General features: G+C 35.4%; 1 protein-coding gene across 10 annotated transcripts in view; it reads left to right on the top strand.

Annotated features, from left to right (window-relative positions):
* Positions 1-25,140, top strand: part of RPS6KA3 (ribosomal protein S6 kinase A3) — a 115,794-nt gene that overhangs the window by 45,190 nt on the left and 45,464 nt on the right. For 8 of the 10 annotated variants that reach the window (XM_036439595.2, XM_036439601.2, XM_036439597.2 and 5 more), the window contains 4 exons: positions 12,423-12,539; positions 16,382-16,463; positions 23,996-24,076; positions 24,829-24,908. In XM_036439595.2, coding sequence (XP_036295488.1) covers positions 12,423-12,539; positions 16,382-16,463; positions 23,996-24,076; positions 24,829-24,908 — 360 coding nt within the window. Of the gene's footprint in view, positions 1-4,194; positions 4,345-12,422; positions 12,540-16,381; positions 16,464-23,995; positions 24,077-24,828; positions 24,909-25,140 lie in introns of those variants that run through there. The other 2 variants (XM_036439604.2, XM_045582322.1) reach the window with 2 other exon arrangements.

Here is a 25,140-nt window from a genome sequence, read left to right as displayed (position 1 = left end):
ATTACAATGTCCTCCTTTTTTCTCCCAGTCCTCCCTCCACCTAGTTCCTGCCCTTCCCCTGGTTCACCACCCTATTGTCTGTGTCCATGGGTAATGCATATATGCATATAAGTTATTTGATTAATCTCTTCCAAGCCTCCCTCCCCATTTCCTTCTGAGATTCCTCAGTCTGTTTCATGTTTATATGCCTCTGGTTCTATTTTACTCATCAGTTTATTTTGTTAATTAGATTCATTGTTCATTTATTTTGATTTTTAGATTTAATTGTTGCTAGATAAGCATTTATTGCCATTTTATTGTTCATATGTTTTATCTTTTATTTCTTCTTCTTCCTAAAGAAGACCCTTTAATATTACATAAAATACTGGTTTAGTGGTGATGAACTCCTTTAGCTTCTCCTTGTCTGGAAAGCTCTTTATCTGACCTTCAATTCTAAATGATAGCTTTGCTAGGTAGAGTAATTTTGGTTGTAGGTCTTTGCTTTTCATATGGTGCCTTTTGATGTAGAGGTGTTTTTTTTTAGTTTTATAATCAAATATATATCAATATTTTCCTTTATGGATTCTGTATTTTCCAAATAGGTAGCCAAATGTCCAAACTTTATTCTCAGATATAGTGTCATATTTATTCTTTTTTGTCACTGTTTATCTTTCATATATATCACCTTTATTTTTTAGACTTGCTTTAAGTTCACAGTAAAATTGGCTCTCTTTCAGTGATTAAAACCAACAAAAAGTAGCCGAAGCCGGTTTGGCTCAGTGGTAGAGCATCGGTCTGCAGACTGAGAGGTCCCAGGTTCGATTCCGGTCAAGGGCATGTACATTGGTTGCGGGCACATCCTCGGTGGGGGGTGTGCAGGAGGCAGCTGGTCGATGTTTCTCTCTCATCGACGTTTCTGGCTCTCTATCTCTCTCCCTTCCTCCTCTCTGTGAAATATCAATAAAATATATTAAAAAAAAAAAAAAAAAAAAAAAAAAACACAACGAAAAGTAGAGGTCTCTTGCCGAGACCTGTTTGGCTTAATGGATAGAGCGTCGGCTTGGGGACTGAAGGGTCCCGGGTTCGATTCCGGTCAAGGGCATGTAATTCGGTTGTGGGCATATCACCAGTAGGGGGTGTGCAAGAGGCAGCTGATTGATGACTCTCTCTCATCGATGTTTCTAACTCTCTATCTCTCTCCCTTCTTCTCTGTACAAAATTAATAAAATATATTTTTAAAAAAAGAAAAGTAGAGGTCTCTGTTCTCCTTATAATGTCTGTAAATGTCTACTCACACCCAATCTTCTTGGTGAATATATAGCATTTAATTTATTTTTTTCTATCACATTTATCCCCTCTGTGCCCTCTTCCACCTCTACTCCTGCCCTCCACCCCCCAAATCACTGCACTATTGTCCATGTCCATGAGTTTTTTGTTTTGTTTTTTTTGCTCAATTCCTCCACCCCAAAATCCCCCACTACCACCACCAGAGCTGTCTGCCTGCTCTCTATCTATGAGTCTCTCTCTATTTAATATGCCACATTTTTTATTTGGCTATCTCTGTAGATTGCCCTTTCATTATGCAATAACAGAAATTTCCTTCTTTTTAGTAACAAGTTGTAGCGTTATTAATTTACGTTGGTGGATGAGTACCATCATTTACTGTCCTGTTTGTTACTTTTGTTTTCCTATGATTTGGTGAGTGGCTTGACAGAATATAATATTTAACTTCACACGATCATTTAACCAAAGAATTATTCTTTTTGAAAATAAGTCAATGAATCCTGGCCCATATGGCTCAATTGGTTGGCACATCATCCTAAACCTCAAAAGAACATAAACTGTGCACCTATGGATGAGGACAATGGGGGGTGGGGAAAGGGCAGAGCGTGTGGTGGGAACCTGGTGAAGGGGAGCAATGGAGGGGGGGGAAATGAACATTTGTAATAATATGAACAATAAAGATTTATTTAAAATAAAAAGGTGTTATGGGTTTGATCCCGGTTAGGGCACATCCCTAGGTCTCGGGTTTGGTCCCAATTGGGGCACATAGGAGAGACAACCAATGTATCTCTCTCTCCGTCTCCCTCTTCCTCTATCTAAAATTAATAAACATTAAAAAAAAAATAAGGCAGTGAATAAAATCTGTTTTTTTCTAAAGCATTATATAGCAGCACTATGCTATTTTAATTAAGGTGTCATTTCAATTCAGGGAGACATTTCAGATTTTGGTATCTGAAATATTGCTTCATTTTATGGACCTTGAGAGCTTGTTTGGAGGTTCTAGCAGGGGAGCGCAGCTACTCGTATACCCTTGACCGAAGACCGGTCCTCTCCTCTTGGGGGAAAGTCGTCCTCTTCGACCGAGCGCGCAGCTTCGGGAGGGACGCACATGGATCGGTGAGGAAGGAGGGGGACACCCGCCTAGCCAGCCAGATCAGCCGAATCAACCCTGGCGATCAATGGGGTGACAGATGTCGCAGCCAGATCGCCCTCACATCCTGAAATATTGCTTCATTTTAAAAAGCACAATGCACAGCAAAATGTAACTAGTTAACTTGTGCATCAAAAATCATTAAAGTCAATTTAGATTAATCCTTTATTCCCAAAAGGTTATTTGGATGCTTCTGTTCTTAAGTATTACTTGAACAAAGTTGATGACTAATCCATACAGAGGCACTTCTGTTTTGTTTTGTACATCTTCATCTGTTGTACAGTAACCATGATGTTTGCTTCTTCTTGACATTTCTAGCCTCACTGCCCTTTTGCCGCATTGTAAGGAGCCTTAAGTAATTCCTTTTGGAAAAGGGGAGGGTTTGTGTTCTGATGGAAAACTTTCTAAATGCTAAAAAATTTAGGTATGCATTTTTAATCAAGAGGGCATATAATTTCTCAGGCAGAATTCAAAGTTTTATTTTGGATATTTATTTGATTCTAATGTATTTAGTTACATAGGATAATTTTTTTTACTTGAGCAAAAGTTTTTATTCTTCATCTTACATTAGGTCATTTATAGAACATTTAGAAAATTGATAGAGCAGGGACATTTATAGAACATTGCCATAAAAATGTGATATAGCAGGAAGGGAGCCTTTCGTGTGGTACCTGTAGCACTAAGCTCCTTCGTCAAATATGTGTCCATCTCGACTATAGTTTCTTCATCCAGAGAGCCAGCTCAATGTTCTTGGGGTTTTTAGAAGCCCTTCAGGTTTTGAAAATTTAGTGATTTTATTAAATTTGTGTTGGCAATGTAGATTAATGTTTGAGGGTTTTGTTGGTTACACATAGATTAAATATTTGATCAGTCTTACATTTTGTCAAAGCTCTCCATGCTTCTGTCCTTTGGTTTTGTTTAAATGCTGCTATCTTTATACTGTTGTGAATATTGGCATACTTTAAAAACTATTTTCCAAAGCAGAAATATCTTAGATGAACTTCTAGAAGCTGTTAGAGGATGCAGTAAGACATTGTCTGGCAGCTTCACCCCTCCTTTTTCAGGATGGCTTCTTTAGTAAGTGTTCTGTTTGCTCAGTACTAACCTAGGGAATTGGACTTTTAATTTCGTTTTTATCAACAAGAATGTGAGTTTTAGCTATGGGCCTTGAAATATTTAACCTGGTTGATAATTGATGTTCATAACCAATGTAAATTTAAATGTAATTTACTTGCACTTAAGACAGGAAGAATTTATCCTTACATCACAAAACTTTTTTGTTTTGTTTTTTGTTTTTGTTTTTTTTGCATGTGGTCATTTTCTTCCCATAGTTATGAAACTCTTCCTCAATGACAGGGAACACCCAAGACCTATCTATATATAACCTTAAAATAGTCTTAAGACTATCCTTTGACTTGTGTCCATGAACATTACAAAGGGTTAAGTTTCACATACACATCAAAGACATTATTTTAATTGTGCTGACTAGTTTCCGTTGCTTTTAGAGTCCTATACTTAAGAAATACTGGCATTTCTCAGGATTCAGAAATAAAATAATGTTCATTTCACTGGCTGTGAAAATTCACTGGATTGCTGGGAACCAGGTTTAAAAAACTTTTCAACAGGATTTTGCTATCAGCAAATCTGTTTTGGTTTCCTGTTCTGGCCTCTCTACCTATCAGCTATTAGTGCCCTTGCCATTTGTTTCTCCTTTCTTTTACCACAGGAAAATTGTCAGGCCTCTTTTTCTGGCATTTCAGGACCCGCCTGACAGGAAATTTTCTAATTGCCGGAACAGCTAGTAGGAGAAAACTTTGCAGGGGCTTGGCCTTCCTTTTCTAACTTAAGTTTATGGTCAGGAATTCTTGTCTCACCATCATGGTCTCATAGCCATGTTTAAATTTCTGTCTTTTCGTGTTCGCTCCATACAGGTAAGCTTTATTCAACTTCACTAAAGACTAAAATGTTTTAATTGGTGCTAAGTATAATTATACTAATTAAACAATTACTTTATATGTTCTTTTAAGAAGCTTTTCAAAATTCAAAACCAGTTCTTATAGAATGTTTAAAGGGTTATATTTCCGTTTATTAAAAGTAAGCCATTTGTGAGTTTTATACATTTCAAATCTGTATGTTTTGTAAACTTATTTTTACATTGGCCTTTTAGAGTTGGAGTAACTTTTATCCTCTAATGTTTGTAATTTAGTGTAGTAAAACAGATGACTATAACTCTCAATATTGAATCTGGCATGAACAAAATTACGAACTTACTAAGATTTAAGAGATTACTATAAGCAATATTTTTGGGGTAGGAAAATATACTAAACAGTCAAGAACTTAAAATCTGATTTTTGTTGAAATTTGAGGGTTTTTTTTATCAACTATGTTAAAATAACTTTAAGCAAGTAATTTTATCTAACTTAGAATAGGCACTGTTTTCAAAGCGTTACTTGGTTAAAAGGTGCTTAGTGAGTGGTAATTTGCACTATATTTAATCTAAAATCCTGCCAGATATTTTGCTGTGAGAATTGTGCTATCCTGCTGTTTTGTAAAGAGAATTAATTCAATTTGTTGATTGGGATTCTCAATTGGGAGAAAACTGTGCTTTTTGTGGCAGTGATTAAGAATGTTACTCTGGAAAACCAGCAATGCTGTTTTCTCAAACATGGAAACAAGAAGCTGGCTTGGAAGAATCTTTTAAGACTTTGTCTAAATGAAAAATGCTGTGCGTATTTATCATCCATTACAAGTCAAGTAAATTGGATTTAGTTAAATTGTAATCTAGAATAAATTAAAATGTGGTTTATCACCGTGGCTTGGATAACCAGCTTAATTATGTGTTACAGTCAACTAATATTTATGTATCTTGATCACCTAGAAAATTAGCATATCTTTTTAAAATGAAGTACTACATTATGATACTATAGGTATTTGTATAGAGAGTTGGTACTTTAATTTTGAATTACTTTTAAGAAGTAAATATACATTTTTCATTTGTAAAGTCTTTATGTTAAGCCAAAAAAATTGTTACATGTCCATGATTAGAAAATATTTATTGGCTTTTACCAAGGACTGTTTAAATATTTTACTTCAAATTTCAACAATATTTTCTGACATTCAAAACAATTTAGAAAATACAAATGCCTTAAGAACACACTTCCTGACTCAAGGGAGGGGAGGAAAAAGGAAATTCTGTATACAAGGCAGGGCATAATGCCAAATGTTGAATCATTCTTTAAAATCAATTAATTTCACCCACTTTGTTTTCTTCATATTAGCATGTTCCATCATTAGATTTTCTATAATTTGAATAGCATTGATTTGTTTCTTTTCTTTTCTTTTTTTTTATATTTTAAGAACAAAATTGTTTTTTTCTCTCTCAACATGAAAAAATTTTTAAGTTAATTGTTTTTCCATTAAAGGGTGGACCTTAAAGATCAGTTAAGAGGGAACTTACAGTCCATTTATTGATCCTAGGAAACAAACGAGGTGGCTTTCTGTGTGACTAGAAGAATACCAAAAGATTTGCCCGTCCATGAATTTTATTCTGCCATTTTTCTGTGATGTCTAAAATTACATTCTTCACAGAATTCCTAAAATTATGTATTTTTAACTGAGTTGATTATTATCTGTTAGGGGCCATGTCTCAGCAGGTGTCTATGCAGTAATAAATCTTTGAAACCCTAGGTAAATTTCTAAAGGGCAGATACTCTTCTTTATTTTAGTATTTCTAACAGCTAGCATAGTACTTGGACCGTAATCTGAATTGCCTTCTAACAAGGGATGGGCATAAGATAATGCCATAGATCAGAAACATTTTCATTGGGACCAGGCAATCAAAAAGAAGCAAAAGTATGAGAGCCACTTGAGTCTTAATCCCCTCAGGCCTGTTCTCGTCCTCTCCTTCATGTGCTCTCTATTCCAGAGACACTTATCTCCATGTGTGTTCCCATACTGGCCCTTGCACCATCTTGTCCTTTTGCCTAAAATGTTCTTTCCCCAAGTGGTTGACTCCTCACCCCCTTCAAGTCTTTGCTCCAATAGTAACTGTTCAGTAAAGCAACCCCTCCTTACCATCCTTGCACTTCTGGTCCCTGTTATCCAACATAATATATTTTTTCCATCATATGTATCATGTTCTAACATGAATAATGATAATTTATTATGATATTTCTCCCACAAATGGGAGAGATTTTAGTTTGTTTTTGTTTTGTTTTTTTTCATTTGTTGTATAGCTCAGGCACCTAGAAGAATGTCTGGCATATATTAGGTACTCAATAAATAAATGTTTAAATGGGTAGATTCTAATACATAGCTTAAGAGTATTGAACACAGTCTTGGAGTGGCAAATGTTGAAAGTGATGGGATTACAGACAAGTGATACCTATTTATGATATAAACCAGCTGCTAGCCTCACAATATTGCCTAGAGTTAGACTTTTACTTATCAAATAAACACACTTTTTAAATATAAAAGTATGTAATTTATTATAATTTTTAAATACATAAAATAACTTTTTATGGTAATGAATGGGCAGGTATGCATGTATCATTTATTTGAATTTTTTTAATTTATTGGGGTGACATTGGTCAATATGTATCACTTAAAATATAGTTGTGCTAGAGAATGTAAAAATATGTGAGCCTTACAGGGTAATTATAACTTAATACCTTTGCTCAATTTCATTGATAAAATTCTTTTTCCATGAAAGTATAGTGGTTTCACTGAGTACTTACAGGCAAAAACACAATTTTACAAACTGTCAGACAGTAGTTCTGGATTTTCATGTGACAGGTTTATGTCAGTAACAGGTAATTTAGTAAGATAAGTTTGTCATATGCAAATGTCAGTCTGCCCTTGGGTTATCAATGCCTTCAGAAATTGGATATTTCTTTCTGCATCCATGTCCTTGGATTTCAGGTATGAGCTAGTGGACCATCACATTGTTGCTTTTCTGCCTGTTGTGCAAGATTGCCCAAGCATTAGTAATATGTCCTAGTTAAACCTCAGATTCATTTCTAAAATACTTCTGGTTTTAAAAAAAAGTAAATATAAAATACAATACTTATGGTTCCATAACTTGGAAAAATCTATGACATTAAGCACAACCTGGTCATCAAGATACCAACCAAGGATATTTTGCCTATTATGCTACTTTTACTTCACATATACAAAAATGTAGATAGAATATAGTTTGTTGATGTGCTTAGTAAAAATTGAACTTGGAAGGAACAGAAACATGTATTGAGGATAAAACAGTGACATGTTTTATGGAACTTGAGCTATAGGCATTGATCTTTTTTCTCTACTCCCAAGAACATTTTTTGTCCTCTCTCAGCCCCAATTTAGAAAAGGATTTTTAAGATTTCAGTTTGTATCCTCAAAGAGATTGGAATGATTGCATTCACTTGGAGGGGGGATGGTAGGAAGTGAAGGAAGGTGCTGTTTTTTAAAAAAAAAAAAAGAAACATTAAGAAAATGAGTACTTGAAAATTTATTTAAAGATAACATTTCCCAGAATAAAAAGTTCAGTATAAGGGTAAGAAAATAAAATCTCAGAAAAAATAGAGACAGATAAGAGGAGAAAAAAGATAAGTGACATAAAGGGTTCAATTCTAAACACACAATTTCCAACTAATAAAGGGGTTGCAAAAAGGGAAACCCTGGATAGTAGGAAATTATCAAAGAAATGTTAGAGTTCCCCAGAGGTAAGGAATTCAGGTCTTTAGATTATAAAGGTTCACCAGCAAACATCAAGCATTCTGAAGGAAAGAAGACCATATTTATCTCACTAGTGTGGCATTTCAGAAATATAAGGACAGAGAAAAATCTTCAAGTTCCTGGAAAGAACCAGGTCACCTACCAAAATCTATATATCAGGCTAGCATCACCCATCTCAGCAGCAGCCCTGGTTGCTAGAAGGCAATGGACCAACGGTGTTGACATTCTGAGGCAAGGTTGTTTTTGTTCTAGAATTTGGTACCAAGCCAAACTATTTTGTGAAGACAAAATAAAGACATTTTCAGATGTTCAAGGTTCAGAAAATTTTCTCCCACATCACCTTTCTTGGGAAGTTACAAGGGAGTAATCCAAGAAAGAGAAAGACATGCAAACTAAAAATAGTGGATTCAACCAGGAAAGAGATATCCTGAGATAATAGCTGTGCAGCAAGAGCTAGAAAACAACCCATCCTGCTGGGAGGGCCTGAGAGGGCTCTCAGGAGAGTGAAAAGTATGGTTAAGGGTTAAGAAAAGACTAAGAATAATGATCAAATTAACATCTCCCTCCCCACAAGAATGACTTGGGGCTGTTAGAAACAGGAAAAATAGAAAACTACAAGAAATCTGTGGAAATCAAAGTTAAAGTGTATCATGAATTTAAGTATTTATTTGAAGAAGTGTTATTTTTAAGTCCCCTTGGATTATTGTTCTGGAAGTCACTGTTATAGGTCCATATAAAAGGAAATTTAATATACTTCCTAGCTTGTGTTCGACCAATATATTGTCATAAAAATATGGGTGCTGTTGTATAACTTTCAGTTTTTAGAATCAGGCTATAGAGAGAACATGAAGGATTTGGTTGTGGTTACCGGAGAGAATGTTGATTGTCTTAATATTACTAAAAATGTAAAAATACAGCTAGCAGCAAAGGGGGGGGAGCTGTTTCAGAGAATGATGGCCTCTATTAGCTTTCTTTTACAAAGTAAAGAATTAGGATTCTATCAAAAAACAGATAGAAAAGACAAGAGGTTTATATAAAAGTAATATAATTGTCAAACAGCAAGGAAGAAGATAATGGAAGGAAGGGGCATAATATAAATTGGTCCTTCATCTTTCTTATTTTAAAATTAGGAGGCCTTGTCTTAAAGTTAAATTAAGAAATATGTAACTATTTAAAAAAAAAAAAAAGCTACCTACATTTGGAGATTAGAAGAGACTTTTTATCATAAGCTATTCTGTCACTGGTTTGTCACATGCATGTGTGTATAATTTGATTTAAAAAAAATAGGGTACAGAAAATAACCCAGGTTGGCAGGCTGCATGTAAGGGAATGCTGGGAATAATACCAGAAGAGAAGGTTGAGGCCATATTGTAGAGGGCCTCAAATGCCAAAGTGAAGCAGTGCATTTAACTAGAGAAAATTTGACGGAGTTTTTGAGCAGTGTGGTCATATGTCTACTTTCAGAAAATGAATTTGTCAGGAGGATGAATTTTATTGGCAGTGGCAGAAAGGGGCATGTTGAGTAACCAATCTAATTTCAGTTTTCTACAGGAAAGATGATAAAGGATAAGACCTGGATGATATTGGAAATAGGAAAAAAATGAAAAGTCTCCCCAGTACCATACTTGATACATTGTATGTATTTTAGTATATGTTTATTGAATGAAGGAATCAAAGGGAGACTGTTTTTAGTAACTTTTTTGACAGAAGAAAGGAAGGGTAGACATCAAAGATGAAATCTCTCTTGAATAGTAACTGCTATTTCTTTTGAGATCCATAGCCTGATCATAGCTCACACTCTGAGAGTAAGGCTTGATCCTGTAAGCCTATGACAAAATACAAAACTTTTCTATTTCGGTGATCCTTTCCTGCCTGTGTTGCATCTTTATTTGTGACAGACAATTATAGGTATTTGCTGTGAAATATAAGATGATAAAATATTACAGCCTAATAAGTCACACCCCATTTACCCAATAAAGAAAAGTGGTAAAACATAGAGAACATGACATAGTATAGTTCTTCACAGGCTCATGATTTAAGGACATAAATGGCCATTAGATTCTTGTTTGAACAGATGGTTTTTCTTCCATAGGAAGCTAACTGGCACATGCTAGAATCCAATCTATGAACTTGGTTTATGACTAATCTACTAGTCTTCAAAGTGCAAAGTGACAGTACTTTGGGGTGCAGAAAATAAAAAAGAAAACTTTTTTATAGTTTTATTTCCATGTATAATGTATATAATTTAATAATACAAAAAGTATTAGTACACGCATATAATTTATAAGCCAATAAGTGTACAAATATTGGCTATATGCTAAATTGTTATTACTAATAAGGATGTGCTACCAAAAGTTCAGAGACTACTTCTCCAATCAGTTCAGCTAAGTGACCCAAGGATACATACCAGTAACAAAGACGAGGGGAATGCATTTGTTCCTTTCACTGATCTTGGATGGAGAACCACCAAGAGCCTCTGACAGCCTCAGTGTGGTTGTAATGCTAAGAGCTTTGCTTTAGAAGTCATTAGAGGTCAGAAGTTCTGGAATTGAGCCCTAAATCTGTCAGTTACTGGCTTATAATCTTTACTTAATCTTTTTAAACTTCAGACTGTACAGTATTCAAACCATTTTTTGCCTTTTAAAAATCTGTCAGTTTTCTAGTGGTGAATCGAGTGAGTCTGTAGAGAATTCTGAAATGTTTTTGCTTGCTCTGGGGAGTACTCCACTGTGTTATCATCACTTTTCTCTAACACTGATATGTAGTCAAAGATTTGTCGTGAAGCATAAATGTGAGATAAAAGGTGAAAAAGCACCCTAGCCAGTTTGGCTCAGTGGATAGAGTGTCAGTCTGCGGACTGAAGGGTCCTGGGTTTGATTCTGGTCAAGGGCACATGCCCTGATTGTGAGCTCGATCCCCAAGAGGTGGTGTGCAAGGGGCAGCTGATCCATGATTTTCTCTCATTGATGTTTCTATCTCTTTCTCACCCCCTCTTCCTTCCTCTCTGAAATCAACATACATACATACATGCATGCATACATACATATATAATGAAAAAGCATCTAACCTGGGCTTGATACATGGTAGGTACTTTTAATAAACACTTGCTGGATTTTAATCTAAATCTTAATTAATTGCACATATACATTGGGGTTGTTTGTGGGATTTTTTTTAATGTTTTTAAACTTGCTTTCCTCTTTCCTAATGTAGCTATGAGCAGCTATCACTCTCAGACCCTTATACACTGGTCTCATTGGGAGATAAGTGCCCAGGAAAGGGGGTCGAATCATAGTCAGCTGATGCTAGATTCTCCTCTAATGCTTACTGTACAGGATTGTTGTGAGAATGAAAGGAAATAATGCATGTGGAATGACAAAGGACTACACCCTATTAGGGGATTGTTTTATTATTGTTGCCAAAGTTTTGAGAGATTTTAAAGTTATTAAGCTACCTAAGTAGTAGGACAGTCTACAAAATACAGCTTCTGACTTACAGAGTAAAATGGTGGGCCTGGATTCCTTTTTAGTCCTCTTACAGGAGCTTATTTTCTCTTCTCTTTTCCTCTCCTCTCCCCTCCCCTCCCCTCCCCTCTACTCCTCACTTGACATTTTTCCATTGATTTTCAGAGACAATGGAAGGGAGAGAGAAAGACAGAGAGAGGAAAACATCAGTGTGAGGGAGACATTGATTGGTTGCCTCCCGCATGTGCCCCAGCCCTGGTGGAGCCTGCAACCGAAGTATTTGCCTTTGACCAGAATCTAACCAGTGACCCTCAGTCCTCAGGGTCTGTCCACTGAGCCAAACCAGCTAGAGAGAGCTTATTTTCATTTTACTGCTCATTTCAAAAGCTACCACATTAAGATACCCTGCTATATCTTTTTAAGAAATCTTCGTAATTCTCTATATTTCCAATATTCTGTGAGTGTCTCAGGAAATGTTGATTGATCTCAAACATTTATATGGAATATGATAGTAATAAAATAATTGTTTATGTTTGTATAACACATTTATATTCTGCTAATAGTTGATATGCACTACAAAAAATATTATTATAGGCAAAAAGAAAAGAAAAAATATGGTAGGCTGGTATTTGTCCCTGACATTTAACTTGAAAGTAATATTTGCTTGGCATACTAGTATGTTTTCTGTTTATTTGGTGGATCAGTAAAGGTGGTTTGTGTATGTTAATTTGAGGATTTCTAATATGATTTGCTAAAGTTATATTTCTTGATTTATGCCTAGAAGAAGTAGCTCTGACTGTTTTTTCCCTTTATATTTGCATCAACAGGAAGAAGGCAGTATCAAAGAAATTGCAATCACACATCATGTAAAGGAAGGACATGAAAAGGCAGATCCTTCCCAATTTGAACTTTTAAAAGTATTAGGGCAGGGATCATTTGGAAAGGTAAGTCAAGAGTATGTGCTTTTTAAAAAGCTGCTTTTTGGAATTCATGTATATTTCATATGGATGGGAAATAGAAATATTTTGTGAAATACTACTGATCTCCCTACAAGCATTATTTTCTCTGGGTTTTTACATTTATGACTATCAATAAGTGTGGGAAAGTTAATAAAGTCATTCAAAAATACATTGGAAAGTTTCAGAAATTGGCAGTATTCACTTCATATATACTTTATCTTCAAGACCATATATGGCCTCTCTAACTGCACTTCTTGAGTGATTAAAAATCCTAAACTATTCCCTGGATACACTGGCCTCTTTGAATCCTTATATAGAGTTGAAAGGTAATCTTGCAGTGCATCTCTGTCTTTCCTTCACAGTCTCCCTAATACCAGCAGGAAGTGAATGAGTACTCCCAAGGAACTGGTGTGAGGGTTACCACTTGAAAGTTTGGAATTGGGGAGACTTTTTATCTTTAAAATGAATGCAAGCATTGCACTCTTATCAATGATCTCTGTGTTTGTTTTTAATATTGAAACTATTTCCAAGTCTGGCAGGTGTGGCTCATGAACCAAGAGGTCAAGTTTGATTCTGAGTCAGGGCACATGCCCAGGTTGCAGGCTTGATCCCCAGTGTGAGGTGTTCCGGAGACAGCCGATCAATCTCATCACTGATGTTTCCATTTCTCTCACCCTCTCCTTTCCTCTCTCTGAAATCAATTAAAAAATATTTCCCAAAACCACTAACTAAAAATTGTTGCAGCAGATGTAACATCTTTATGAGTTTTCTTCCAGTATTCCTTGTCCCCTTACCACACACCTCACAAGTACTTCCCGCACTCCAAGTTGAGAAGTTCAGTATTATAATTACTGCTACTTGATCTCTCTAGTCCCTTTCTCAGCAAGAGGAAAATTCTGAGATTGCATTCAATTTTCACATTGCAGGGCTTCCTTCCCACCGCTCTGTGAGGAAACATTTGAAGATATACTTTGCACGCTTCAAAACAACATCAGTTTAAGCTCCCTTGTATATTTTTATGGGACTAGTTAGCAATTCTTGGCTAACATAGATAATTTGTTACAGCCGTTATCATCTTTCAAATCCAAAGTGATGCTTTTAATCCAAATATAGTTTAGCCAACAGAACATAATAGTTGTGACTTTAGGCTACTTACTTGTGTGTGCTTTACCTCTAGGGGCCCCTTTTTTGCTTCTAGATAGTCATTTAGTTTGAAGTTCCTCAGAGTTCCCGTTCTCAGCTGCCTTCTCACTCTATTCACTACTAATTTATCTATGCTCCCTATCTTAATTATAGCCAATATACAGCCGATGTAACAGATTTGTATCTCCAATCCTTCTTGTCCTCCCTTCCCTTCCCACACCTCCCCCCACTACCAATCTTATCCATCAGCAAGTCCGGTGGATTTAGAAAAGATTCCTCAAATCATGCCTGTCCTCTCCTCCACTGCCACTCCTCCAGTCCATGCACCACTATTTCTCCCTGGACTTTTAAAAGTCCTCCTAATTTGGGCTATAGTCCCGTTTTGCCCTCTCAACATTATATTCCTTATCTTCACAGCACTTACCAGAATTATAGCTTTTCATTTTAATTATTTGTTTATTGGCTATCTCCCCCAATAGACTATATATTCTATGAGTGCAGAGGCCATGCTTTGTACCATGTTTCAGCATTGAAATGGAAGCACAGTAGCTATCATATAATTCTAGAAAGGAATTAATGAGTAAATAATAGTCCTGACCTCATAGGGCCATAGTAAGAATTAAATGATATAAGGCCAAATATATAACATCTGCTATGAAATTGTATTATGCAGTGTATGTAGATAAACCCAAATAGAGGGATTTATTTCTATACATTAAGATTTTCAGGGAACATATTATTTAGTTAAGTTTCCCGGAGTTAGCGTGCTTCTCCCTTTATTTCTTTAAATACCTTACTATAAATAGCAAACATTAAAAAAAAACCACACAAGTCTCCTTCCTTACTCACCCTAAAAAGCCAGTCCAAGCCAAGGGAGCAGGGATGACCTGTCAGCCTAGAATAGCTTCATGGAGGAGTTCGAAAGGTCAGAAATGCTCTGGTGGGGGAAGATCTGTGGCATCTGGGACTGCTGCTCCTGCGTGTTTGATGGTGACAGGCCAAAGGGACTGGAGTAAGAGGCACTGAGCAGGAGCACAGAACTGGGTGGCTGGCTTGGTTCTTGTCTCAATGCCTCCACTGTAACACTAGACAAATTATTTAACTACTCTAATCCCTAGCTTGGGCAGCTGTAAAACAGGAATTGCTTAGTAGGTCTACCTCCCCAAAATTGTCATGATGAGGTATTAAAAATTCTTGTAAAGAAGGTTCTTTATATAAATTAAGAAGTGCTATAAAGTGTTAAGAATGTGCTTTCAGCCCTACGAACCAGGAGGTCATGGTTAGATTCCTGGTCAAGGAACATGCCAGGGTTGCGGGCTTGATCCCCAGTTGGAGGCATACAAGAGTCAGCTGATCAGTGATTCTCTCTCATCATTGATGTTTCTATCGCCATTTCCCTTCTCTGAAATCACTGAAAATATTTTAAAAAAAAGAAAGAAAGAAAAAAGAATGTGCTTTCAAAGAAGTGTGAAAAAAGTTTGGAATCTACCAGGAGAATTTTTCTTGTATATAAAATGGTACTAAGAAGCTGGCTTAGGGAATCTTAAGACTGAATAAATATCAGATAAATTCTAATAACCTCCACGTAATTAGAATTTATGTTCAAAAATATTAATTTGTGATAACCTTTAATATTTGGATATCATTCCATCTGTAGGAACCTCTCTGATTAAGAATGCTTTTCTGCCAAAACTGGTTTGGCTCAGTGGATACAGCGTCCGCCTGAGGACTAAAAGGTCCTGGGTTCGATTCCAGTCAAGGGCATGTACATTGGTTGCGGGCACATCCCCAGTGGGGGTTATGCAGGAGGCAGCTGATCAATGGTTCTCTCTCATCAATGTTTCTAGGTCTCTGTCCCTCTCTCTTCCTCTCTGTGAAAAATCAATAAAATATACTTTTAGAAAAAGAATGCTTTTCTTTCCCTACATTGAGTGGCTGGAAGGGGCGAAAGGGAGTGGTTTGGGGAGAACACACTCTGCATCAGGGTTTCTGTGCAAATGCTGGTACTCTTCAATTCAATTGAAGTCATTGCCCATTACCTTTGGCACAGTTTCTCAGCGTGAGGAACTCTGCTTTGCCCTAGAATCAGCTGAATCTTTGTGCGTGTGTGCGCTAATACCCTAGAGTGCTAATGCAGAGAATTGAGAGCTGACCCTAAATTTTTTATTGTAATTGTCTCTTCTTCCTATCTGTGGCAGCATAATAACACTGCTAGAAAAGAATGAATAGGAGAAAAAAATTCAAATTCAGATCCATTTGCATGTCTGTTTAAAGGTTTGATGGAAAAAATCTTGAAACTAATGGTCAAAATTAGTAGAAGAGCTTTAGTGATAGTTTTGTATTATACATGTTATAGCGTAACCATGAACTATTTAGAGCAAGTGTGATTGGTTTTATATAAATCCCACACTACATGTAGAAAGGAGCTAAACATATTTGGAAAATGAAAATGCTCAATAACATAGCTAGGAATTGTGGTTCTTCATATTTAGATATATGTGATCATTCATTTTTAAAAGATAAGTGCTTACTAAGTTACATTTATATGTTACATGCTCTGGGATTTAACAACAAAAGAAATATCAGACTCTTTCTAATAATAAATGACACAGCAAGATTCTTATTTTAACAATGGTATAGCTTGTGAAACTTTGTAAAATTTATTTTCTCTTATTTAAATACAGGTTTTCTTAGTCAAAAAAATCTCAGGCTCTGATGCTAGACAGCTTTATGCCATGAAAGTATTGAAGAAGGCCACTTTGAAAGGTAAGTACTGCTACTGTTTGTAATGTTCATGTAATATAAACAAACTAAAAGGTCTCAATAGCCATCATGTGACTCCTAGGCCACTTATATTCTGAATCTGTTCCTGTTACCATATTTAAATTTAAACTTTCTTTCAGTAAATTTTTTCTGTTGGGCTAGGAATCATCTGACTAGTGAGAATGGGAGTTGCCATGTTATAGAAGTATTATAAATTCTCTTGGGCTTTAGACAAGTAGAAGTTTATAAGATTAAAACTGGATTTCATGCATCTTAAAATTGATATAATTTTAATGTTTTGAAAACTTACTATTTTACTGAATGCAAAATAGATTTTATTCTAAGGACATCTGATCTCTAAGTTTTTATTCCAAGTCACTAATTTTGAAAAAAAAATGTAATGTAGAATTTGACTCTCATAATTGAACAGTCATTTAGAAGAAGTTGTACATAGATATTTAAATGCTTAAGACTTTCTTTTATTTAGTATATTAGTTATTTTACCACAGAAATCTCTAGTATTATGTATTGATTCCTTACATCATTTTTTCTCTTCAATTTGTCTGTCATATCTAAAACTTTTAAAATATTCTGGAGGAACATAGGTGATAACCATTTATTATTCTTCCCAATGAGTCACCTACCCTGGGCATTATCATTGGTCCAAGAAATTTCACCTTCCTCTATAAACATTGTCCTTTGCTTTCTTTCTCTTGCTCCCTTCTTGAATGTATTTTGTTTGTTTCTTACCTAGTCTCTATCCCCTGCCTTACTACTTAACTTGGTTAATTCTAGGAATAGGAAGTTAAATTATATTCTCAGTGCCCTATTTGATATCACTACTTTTATAACTTTGTATTCATGTTATAAAACTGCATAGATGGAACTTGTATAACTATTCATTCACAAAATTAATAGTAATATTTTGTTTTCACATATCTTAACTGGATTTGTATTGTATATGAAACTCTGAGAAATCTAAAAGATACTAGCAAAAGAAACAAATGCCAATTCCTTTTAGAGAAAGCTAATTGGTCTTAAGAGTCTCAATATTCCTCTAGCCATCTAATTAGCTCCATATCCTTAGTATTCCAGTTGCATTTTTCCTTGAAATACTCAAAATTTCATTTGAAAAGCACACATCTCAAAAAGTAGTCTAAAAAAGATGACAAAGTAACAATCTTATAAGATTTGAAGCTTATTTAAAAGTTATAATTCAGTGTGCTATGGGAATGGAATAATACAGACATATAAATTAGTAGGACAAAAGGCCTTAGCCAGTTTGCCCAGTGGATAGAACTCTGGCTCATGGACTGAAGGGTCATGGGTTTGATTCCATCAAAGGCATCTACCTTGGTTACAGGCTTGATCCCCAGCCCTGGTCAGGGCTCATGGGGGAGGCAACCAATCAATGTGTCTCTCTTACATTGATGTTTCTCTCTGTCTCTTCCCCACCTTCCACTCTAAAAAATCAATGGAAAAAATATCCTCAGGTGAGGATCAACAACAACAAAAAATAGTACAAAGTATTTATATTAAATTTTAATGTGTTTTTTACAAAAATGTTGAATATCCAATTCTTAATTCCTAGAAACAATGACTTTCACCTCTTTAGCTGCCATTTACCGCCATATTCAAAACTCTTTTATTGCAGTTTTTTTTGGAGACATAACCTATTGGCATCCTAATATGGAAGATTAGGATTTGGTTTTTCTATACTTCTCCCCTCACACAATTTTCCTCTTCATGTTTTGTTTTCATTATTGCAGCTTTATAAAAAATTTTCGGAGCCAAATGATGTACTGGAGTCACATTTCCTTCACATATTTGCTGTGTTAGATCTACTTTTCTAAATTTTGTATCTACCTGTTTCTCAGTTTACTTTCTAATTTTGGTGGAACACATCTTCTAGTAGCTACCTCAGAAAGGGTGAATGGATGGTAAATTTTTTTGTGACCTTACATGTCTGAAATGCCTTTATTCTACCCCCCTCACTTAATCTATAATTTGGCAGGGTGTAAAGTTCTAGGTCAGAAATAATTTTCCCTCAGATATTTGAAGGCATTGTTTCCATTGTTTTCTAGTTTCCTGTTTTGTAATTATGAAGTTTACTAGAGGCCTGGTGCACAGATTCGTGCACGGGTGGGGTCCCTCTGGGTGGCCTGCGGGGATTGGGAAACCCACAGTCCAACACTGCCTGCAGCTCCTACCTGCCGCTCCCACTCATCCTGGCTCCATTGTGCCTGCTGTGGGTTCACACCAAATCAGTGATGATAGGGAAAGGCTCTTGCACCCTCCCCAGGGGAGTGGCCTGCAGCATAGGGCTGAAACCAGCTCTCTGACATCCCCTGAGAGGCCCCAGGTTGCAAGAGGGCACAGGCCAGGCTGAGGGATCCCACCGGTGCACTATCGGGCCAGGGAGGGACTGTGGGAGGGCTCTAGGGTGTGTCCGGCCCATCTCCCTCAGTACCCATCTGCAGGATCCAGCAGCAAGCTGACCTACCAGTTGCAGCATCTGTCCCCTGGTGGTCAGTGCACGTCATAGTGAGCAGTTGGGCATCCTTAGCATATCATTAGCATATTATGCTTTGATTGGTTGTTAGGTTGTTCTGCAATTTGGTTTATTTGCATATTACCCATTTATTATATTAGATTACCATTCTGACTTTTAGTCCTTTGTACTGTATGTACACTGCTTTTCCTCTTTGGAAGTCTTTAGAATCAATTTACTCTTTATCTCTGGTATACTGAAATTTGTATAGTAGTACTTCTTATTGTGGGTTTTTAAAATTCATCATACTAAATTTGGGATGCCTCTTTCAATTTAGAATCTCATTTCTTCAGTTTTAGGAAAGTATTCTAATCCTATTGATTTTTGTTTGTTTCTATCATATTTTTAATTTTCTAGATTTTTTCCTTGTTCTCTAATGTTTTGTAAAACATTTCATTATGGTGTCAAACATTTACAGAAAGAAACAGAAGAATATAAAGAATATCATATACCCTACTTTCTGCTTCAATATTTCTCAACTCAAAATATTTTAAAGCAAATCCTAAACATTGTGTAATTTCTTCCATAAATATTTTAGTATGTATCTCTAAAAGACAAAGACTCTTAAAATAATACTATAACTCTATCATATACCTAAAAATTAATGTACAGATATCCAGTGTTCAAATTTCCAGTAGTCTTTGTTATTATAATTCATTTTTCTTTTTGCAATTTGCTTGAATTGGTATCTATGTAAGGTCTGTATTTTGCAATTGGTTTATATTTCTTAAGTCTTTTAATCTATGAGCTCTTGTCTCCATTTCTTTTTTCATTGTACTGTACTTATTGATAATACTGCTTCCTTCCCCTCTACCTCTTTGAAAGCTTTTTGTTTCATGGATGCCATATTGGTGGATATAAATTATAAGGTTGAATTTTGTTTAAATTTTCTTCTGTTCTTTACATTGTCTTTTACTTTATTCCTTTTTTCTGTTTATTCAAATACGTTCTCATATGAAAGCCTTTTTCCTCAAATGCCTGGGGATCCTTTGCTATCGATATCTTTTCCTTGCTTAAGAGTGAGATAGCAAAAAGCTAATTGAAAAGAATTCTATGGCAAGAATTTGCTTATTACTCATTGACTTCCTTCCCTTAGGCTTATATTTTAGCTTTCTCTGATCTGCTGTGTGAGTTACCACTTATAGATCTTCTGCTACTGCTTCCTCTCCTGTTCTCTGTTCTTGTGAGTTTGTGCCTAATTTTTCCCTTATTGTAATCTCAATGGCGTTTTGGATTAAGTAGAAAATAAAACATCCATTTTTTTAATATTTTTTTTATTGATTTTTTACAGAGAGGAAGGGAGAGAGATAGAGAGCTAGAAACGTCGATGAGAGAGAATCATCGACCAGCTGCCTCTTGCACACCCCCTACCAGGGATGTGCCTGCAGCCAAGGTACATGCCCTTGGCCAGAATCGAACCTGGGACCTTTCAGTCCGCAGACCCACACTCTACCGCTGAGCCAAACCGGTTTCAGCAAAACATCCATGTTTTATCAGAAGTCTTTTTCCATTCTAAAATTCCTATTAATACAAATAAATGGGGTCAAGTAAAAATCAATAGCGTTAGGTTGAGCTTGTGGGGATTTTTCATCCTAATAAAGAAGTAATTGGGCCTGAAAGGTTTTGTAAACCATTGTTTAAACTATTTCTTAATATATCACCCTAAAACATAAATAGCACTTCTTCTTGTTCACTCTCAGGTTTAAGTCAAGAGGCGTTTAAAAACTAATAACTTGAGAAAAATTATTTCAGAGGAATGTAGTTGTTTTGCCAGCAACAAGACAGTATTAACAAATTCCTTAAGATTTAGAGTTTAACCAACATAAAACATACTTTATCTTCATTTAAAAAAAACAGCTTTATTGACTTGAAACTAATACAAAATAATACCAATTGTAAACTGTAATTGAGAAAATTTAAAAATAAAAATAAATTAACTTAAAATTAAAAACATTTAAAAAAGAAAATAGCTTTATTGAAATTTAGCTGACATATAATAAACACATACAACATGCCTTGTTATAAACCAGTATTTCATAACCAAAATTCCTGATTATAAGGTGATTTATATTTGTCACTAGGTCTTTACCTAAGTAAAAGAAACAAAATTATAATTATTTCACAGTCCTACCTCAGACAAAATGAAAGAATTCTTAGGTGAGTGAATCTCACTGCACGTTTTCGACTAGACAGTTTCATCAGGAAGCTATCTCAAGATAATCGTAACAGAAAGAAATCTTGTTCTAGCTTCTCATATTATAGAGAAAGTAGCAGGAAGTTTCTGAGTAGTGAAAGGATTTGGCCAAGGTAAACCGACTGGATATTAGCATGGCCACTAAACTATAGTTTTTGACCCCCAGGTAATTATTCTTTTCATCATGGTAGAATAGTAGAAGAGGAATATAAATATATTGATGGATAGTTTTATTGATTACTAAACAGAGGAGTGATTTCTAAGTGATAAGTTTTGTAAGTCTGTATAATTTTTTTAAGGAGGTAGAAATTTGGAATCCAGCATTAAGGTAATAGGAACATAATACAATGTTGTATGGGTAGCAGTGGGAAAAGGGCAGATTTGGGCTAGACAGAGACACAGTTATCAGCAGCCCTAGGTGATGAACCTCATTCACATAAATAATTGAAGGGGCCTGTTGGATATAAGACACCAGAGTTGTAGTGATAGGACAAGATAATGAAATCAGAGGTTGGTATTGAATTTGATACACTAGCTGGACAAGTCATTGAAAAGGAGCTACATAGACATTGAGAGCAATCAATTTCTACTCCTGATTTGGCCATTTTCAGTCACTGGCAACAAAATCCCCCAGTTGGAAGTGGAAAACTAGTAGACTGGGAAATAGGATTTTTAAGTTTCTTTGTTTATTTTTCTCAGAGGTCTTATTTCTGTGTTTTAAATATCTGTGATCACCTTAAATTGAAAGGAAAATCAACTCATCTTTCTCTCTGACCCCATCCAAAAAGATTCTCTTTACCATACTTTTTATTTAAACTTTGGCACAACCATTCAGTCACTCTGGCTTAAAAAATAGAAGTTATCTATAATTTATCCTCATTATGCAACAGAAAAAAATTAAAACTTTAATGAATGATCATTTTCACCTCTTAAATTCATTGAGCTACCAACCCAAGTATACTACTTCTCAGATTGTATTATAATCATTTATTTGCTTGTCAGTCATTCCTACCGGATTATTTTTAAACATTATTTGTATTTGCTTCACAGTGCCTGGCATATAGAATTGCTCAGGAAAATGTTTGGTTGGTAAAAGAGAACTACCTATAGGGTCAAATATAAATTCTTCCTGGCATTTCAAATTGTCCATAATCTGTATCCTCTCTACTTCCCCTCCCCACTTTCTACACTGTTTTGGTTCCTTCCTTTTCATCATGTATGCCTTTGTGTTCCTGCTAGGGTTACTATTTCATACCTGGACTTCTTGAGGTCCAGTCCTTCCCACCCACCTAAATTCCATTCTAAAAGTCCCTAACCCTACCTTTTCCCTCAAGCCTTCCTATATAAGCAACACTGATCTTTTCCTTCTCTGAATTCCTGTACTATTATTGCTAGTAATAAATCATTTTACTTCTTTATCATATCCATGGTGTTATGTGTGATAAGAGATCTTAATTAAAGATCTCTTATATACCAGAATCTGGGGTGTACAAACCTCATCTCAAACGGTCATACAGCCCCTCAAGGGTATAGAGGTATTAACCCCATTTTATCAATGAAAGGTAACTGAGGCCCAGAGAGTTTAAGTAACTAACTTGCTTAAGATTACACAATCTAAGTCCAGATCTTTCTAACTCTAAAATGTCTTTGCTCTACCAGCTACACCATAGTATTTCCTCTCTTCCTATTTCTCCCCCCTCAAAATAGGTCTTTTGGTCTATATCCACTCTTCCCCATATCTGCCACAAGTTCTAGAATCTAGATACTTAGTGAATGTTTGTTGAATTGAGTTGATAGGGTTGATAGGGGTATTGGAACCTATTCCCTTTTATATGTTTTAACTAGTGTCCCAGTGCACAGATTCATTCATATTGAAAGAAAATTAATTAGAAGAAATATTTTAATATTGCTATTCATATCTTACTAATGAAAAGAAAATAGGATTATACTGAGTCCTATCTCCCTACTCCAGGACTACTGTGAGGATCAAATGAGATAAGGCACAGGCAAATGCTTCACAAACATTTGGTTAAACTGTAAAATGTTTGCACCTGGCTATAAAGCAAGTTGGGTTCCTGGGCTGAAGAAACTCCAAGGATGCTAGTCACTAGGGAGAGGAAGCCCGGTGTTGCTACATGATGTCATTACCCAGCACCCACAGCTACCATTTCCAGGCTGGGCTGTTCTGTGGGCTGCATTTTGCACCATGGGGTCGCAGCAACATCGGCTGCAATTTGGTGGGGTGTCGCTCCGGGGTGGTGGCGGGGCCTGTGTCCCACTTGGGGGAAGCTGAGTATTGGTTTGTTGGTGCCAGATCCGTGGTGTCATTTATTTTTAAATGACCAGTGCACATCATGGCAATTCCTGCATTGAGCGTCTGCCCCATGTTGGTCACTGTGCATCTAGCTACCAGTCAGATGGATGGACACTTAGCCTTTTATATATATTTCGTTGAGATGCCTTGTTCTTTAAACGTTGCTCTTTTTTGGTCATTTTTTTTGTAACTTTAATTAAAATACAAATTTAATGTTAACGCCAATTATCAAATATGTTTTCTGTATTTATTTTTAACTCAAAGCATAGATTTATAAGTATATACAATTTCTTCTGGTTATATAATTTGGTAAAAATATAGTTATTAGTTAAAAATTCAAGCGTAAGATATATAAAATGTGATTTACTTTTTTATACATACAAGTAAAATTTTATTTAAAATAAGCACCAAAAGCATTTTGTTTTAAAGCTTGTCTCTGAAAGCTATTGTAATGCCATATATGCAATATTTTATAGTTCGAGACCGTGTTCGGACAAAAATGGAGCGTGATATCTTGGTAGAAGTTAATCATCCTTTTATTGTCAAGTTGCATTATGGTAAGTTATAAACCACCTCCCACCTCACTTCTTCACCTCAATCCCCACTTCCTTAGGACATTCAGATACACTAATGTGTATAAATATTTATTTGTGTATAATTTATGTGTTTAGCAGATATATATAGAAAGTAAGAAACTTTTATCACATTTAACTTTTATGTTCCTTTTAAACATTATAGTGTCTGAGTGGGTAGTCATAGGAACAGGTAATAATAATAATTTTTATTATGTTAGTAATAATGTGTTAGCCAAACTTAAAAATAAGAAAGATCTCTAATGTCTTGAAACTGTTATCACCTCTCTTTCCCCCAAAGGCATGTGTGCTTTTTCTCAGTGGGTAAATGTATGGTGATTCCTACTATATGTAGTTAAAGCTAACCAACCCACATTTTTTTTCTGTAGTCAAGTGAGAAGGTTTTTGTATTTTGTTTCATGTTTAAGTAAGTCTTTTTCTTTGGGGAATGTTTCTTATTGATCACATGTTCTAAAACTATTGTATTTCTCAGAGACTGTAGCCTGAAGAAAACCTAACAAATGTTCTAGTGGTTTCATAAAAAGAAACACTACATTTAACTTTTCTACATGGAAGCTAAGGGAAATTAGTGGGTATCTTCCAAATAAAAATCAGTTTAGATCTATGATATAATTATTAATTTGCTACAAATAATAATTTATGAATGAGTTTGCCTAATGTAAGCCTAAGAAAATAAACTATCGTGGATTAAACAAAAATTTTCTCTCTTCATTCAGCTTTTCAAACTGAAGGGAAGTTGTATCTTATTTTGGATTTTCTCAGGGGAGGAGATTTGTTTACACGCTTATCCAAAGAGGTACGATTAATGTTTATTTTTAATCTATAATCATCCTGTTTCAACTAAAGCTTTGTTATATTTCAATATTATGTTTACTATATTTTCTCTAATGGTACAAGATTCTTACATTGAAGAATCAGAGCCAAAAAAGTTATTTTTTTTACCTTTTGAATTTATTCTGAAAGTAGAACTTTAAATTGATTAGTTACCATGGTCTTTCATGCTTTTTTTAGTTACAGTTTTCTTAGAA

The sequence above is a fragment of the Pipistrellus kuhlii genome, unplaced genomic scaffold (genome assembly GCF_014108245.1).
Source record: "Pipistrellus kuhlii isolate mPipKuh1 unplaced genomic scaffold, mPipKuh1.p scaffold_m20_p_16, whole genome shotgun sequence".
NCBI classification, from domain to species: domain Eukaryota; kingdom Metazoa; phylum Chordata; class Mammalia; order Chiroptera; family Vespertilionidae; genus Pipistrellus; species Pipistrellus kuhlii.
The sequence above is the reverse complement of the archived record's forward strand: the minus strand, read 5'-3'. Positions and strand labels throughout refer to the sequence as shown.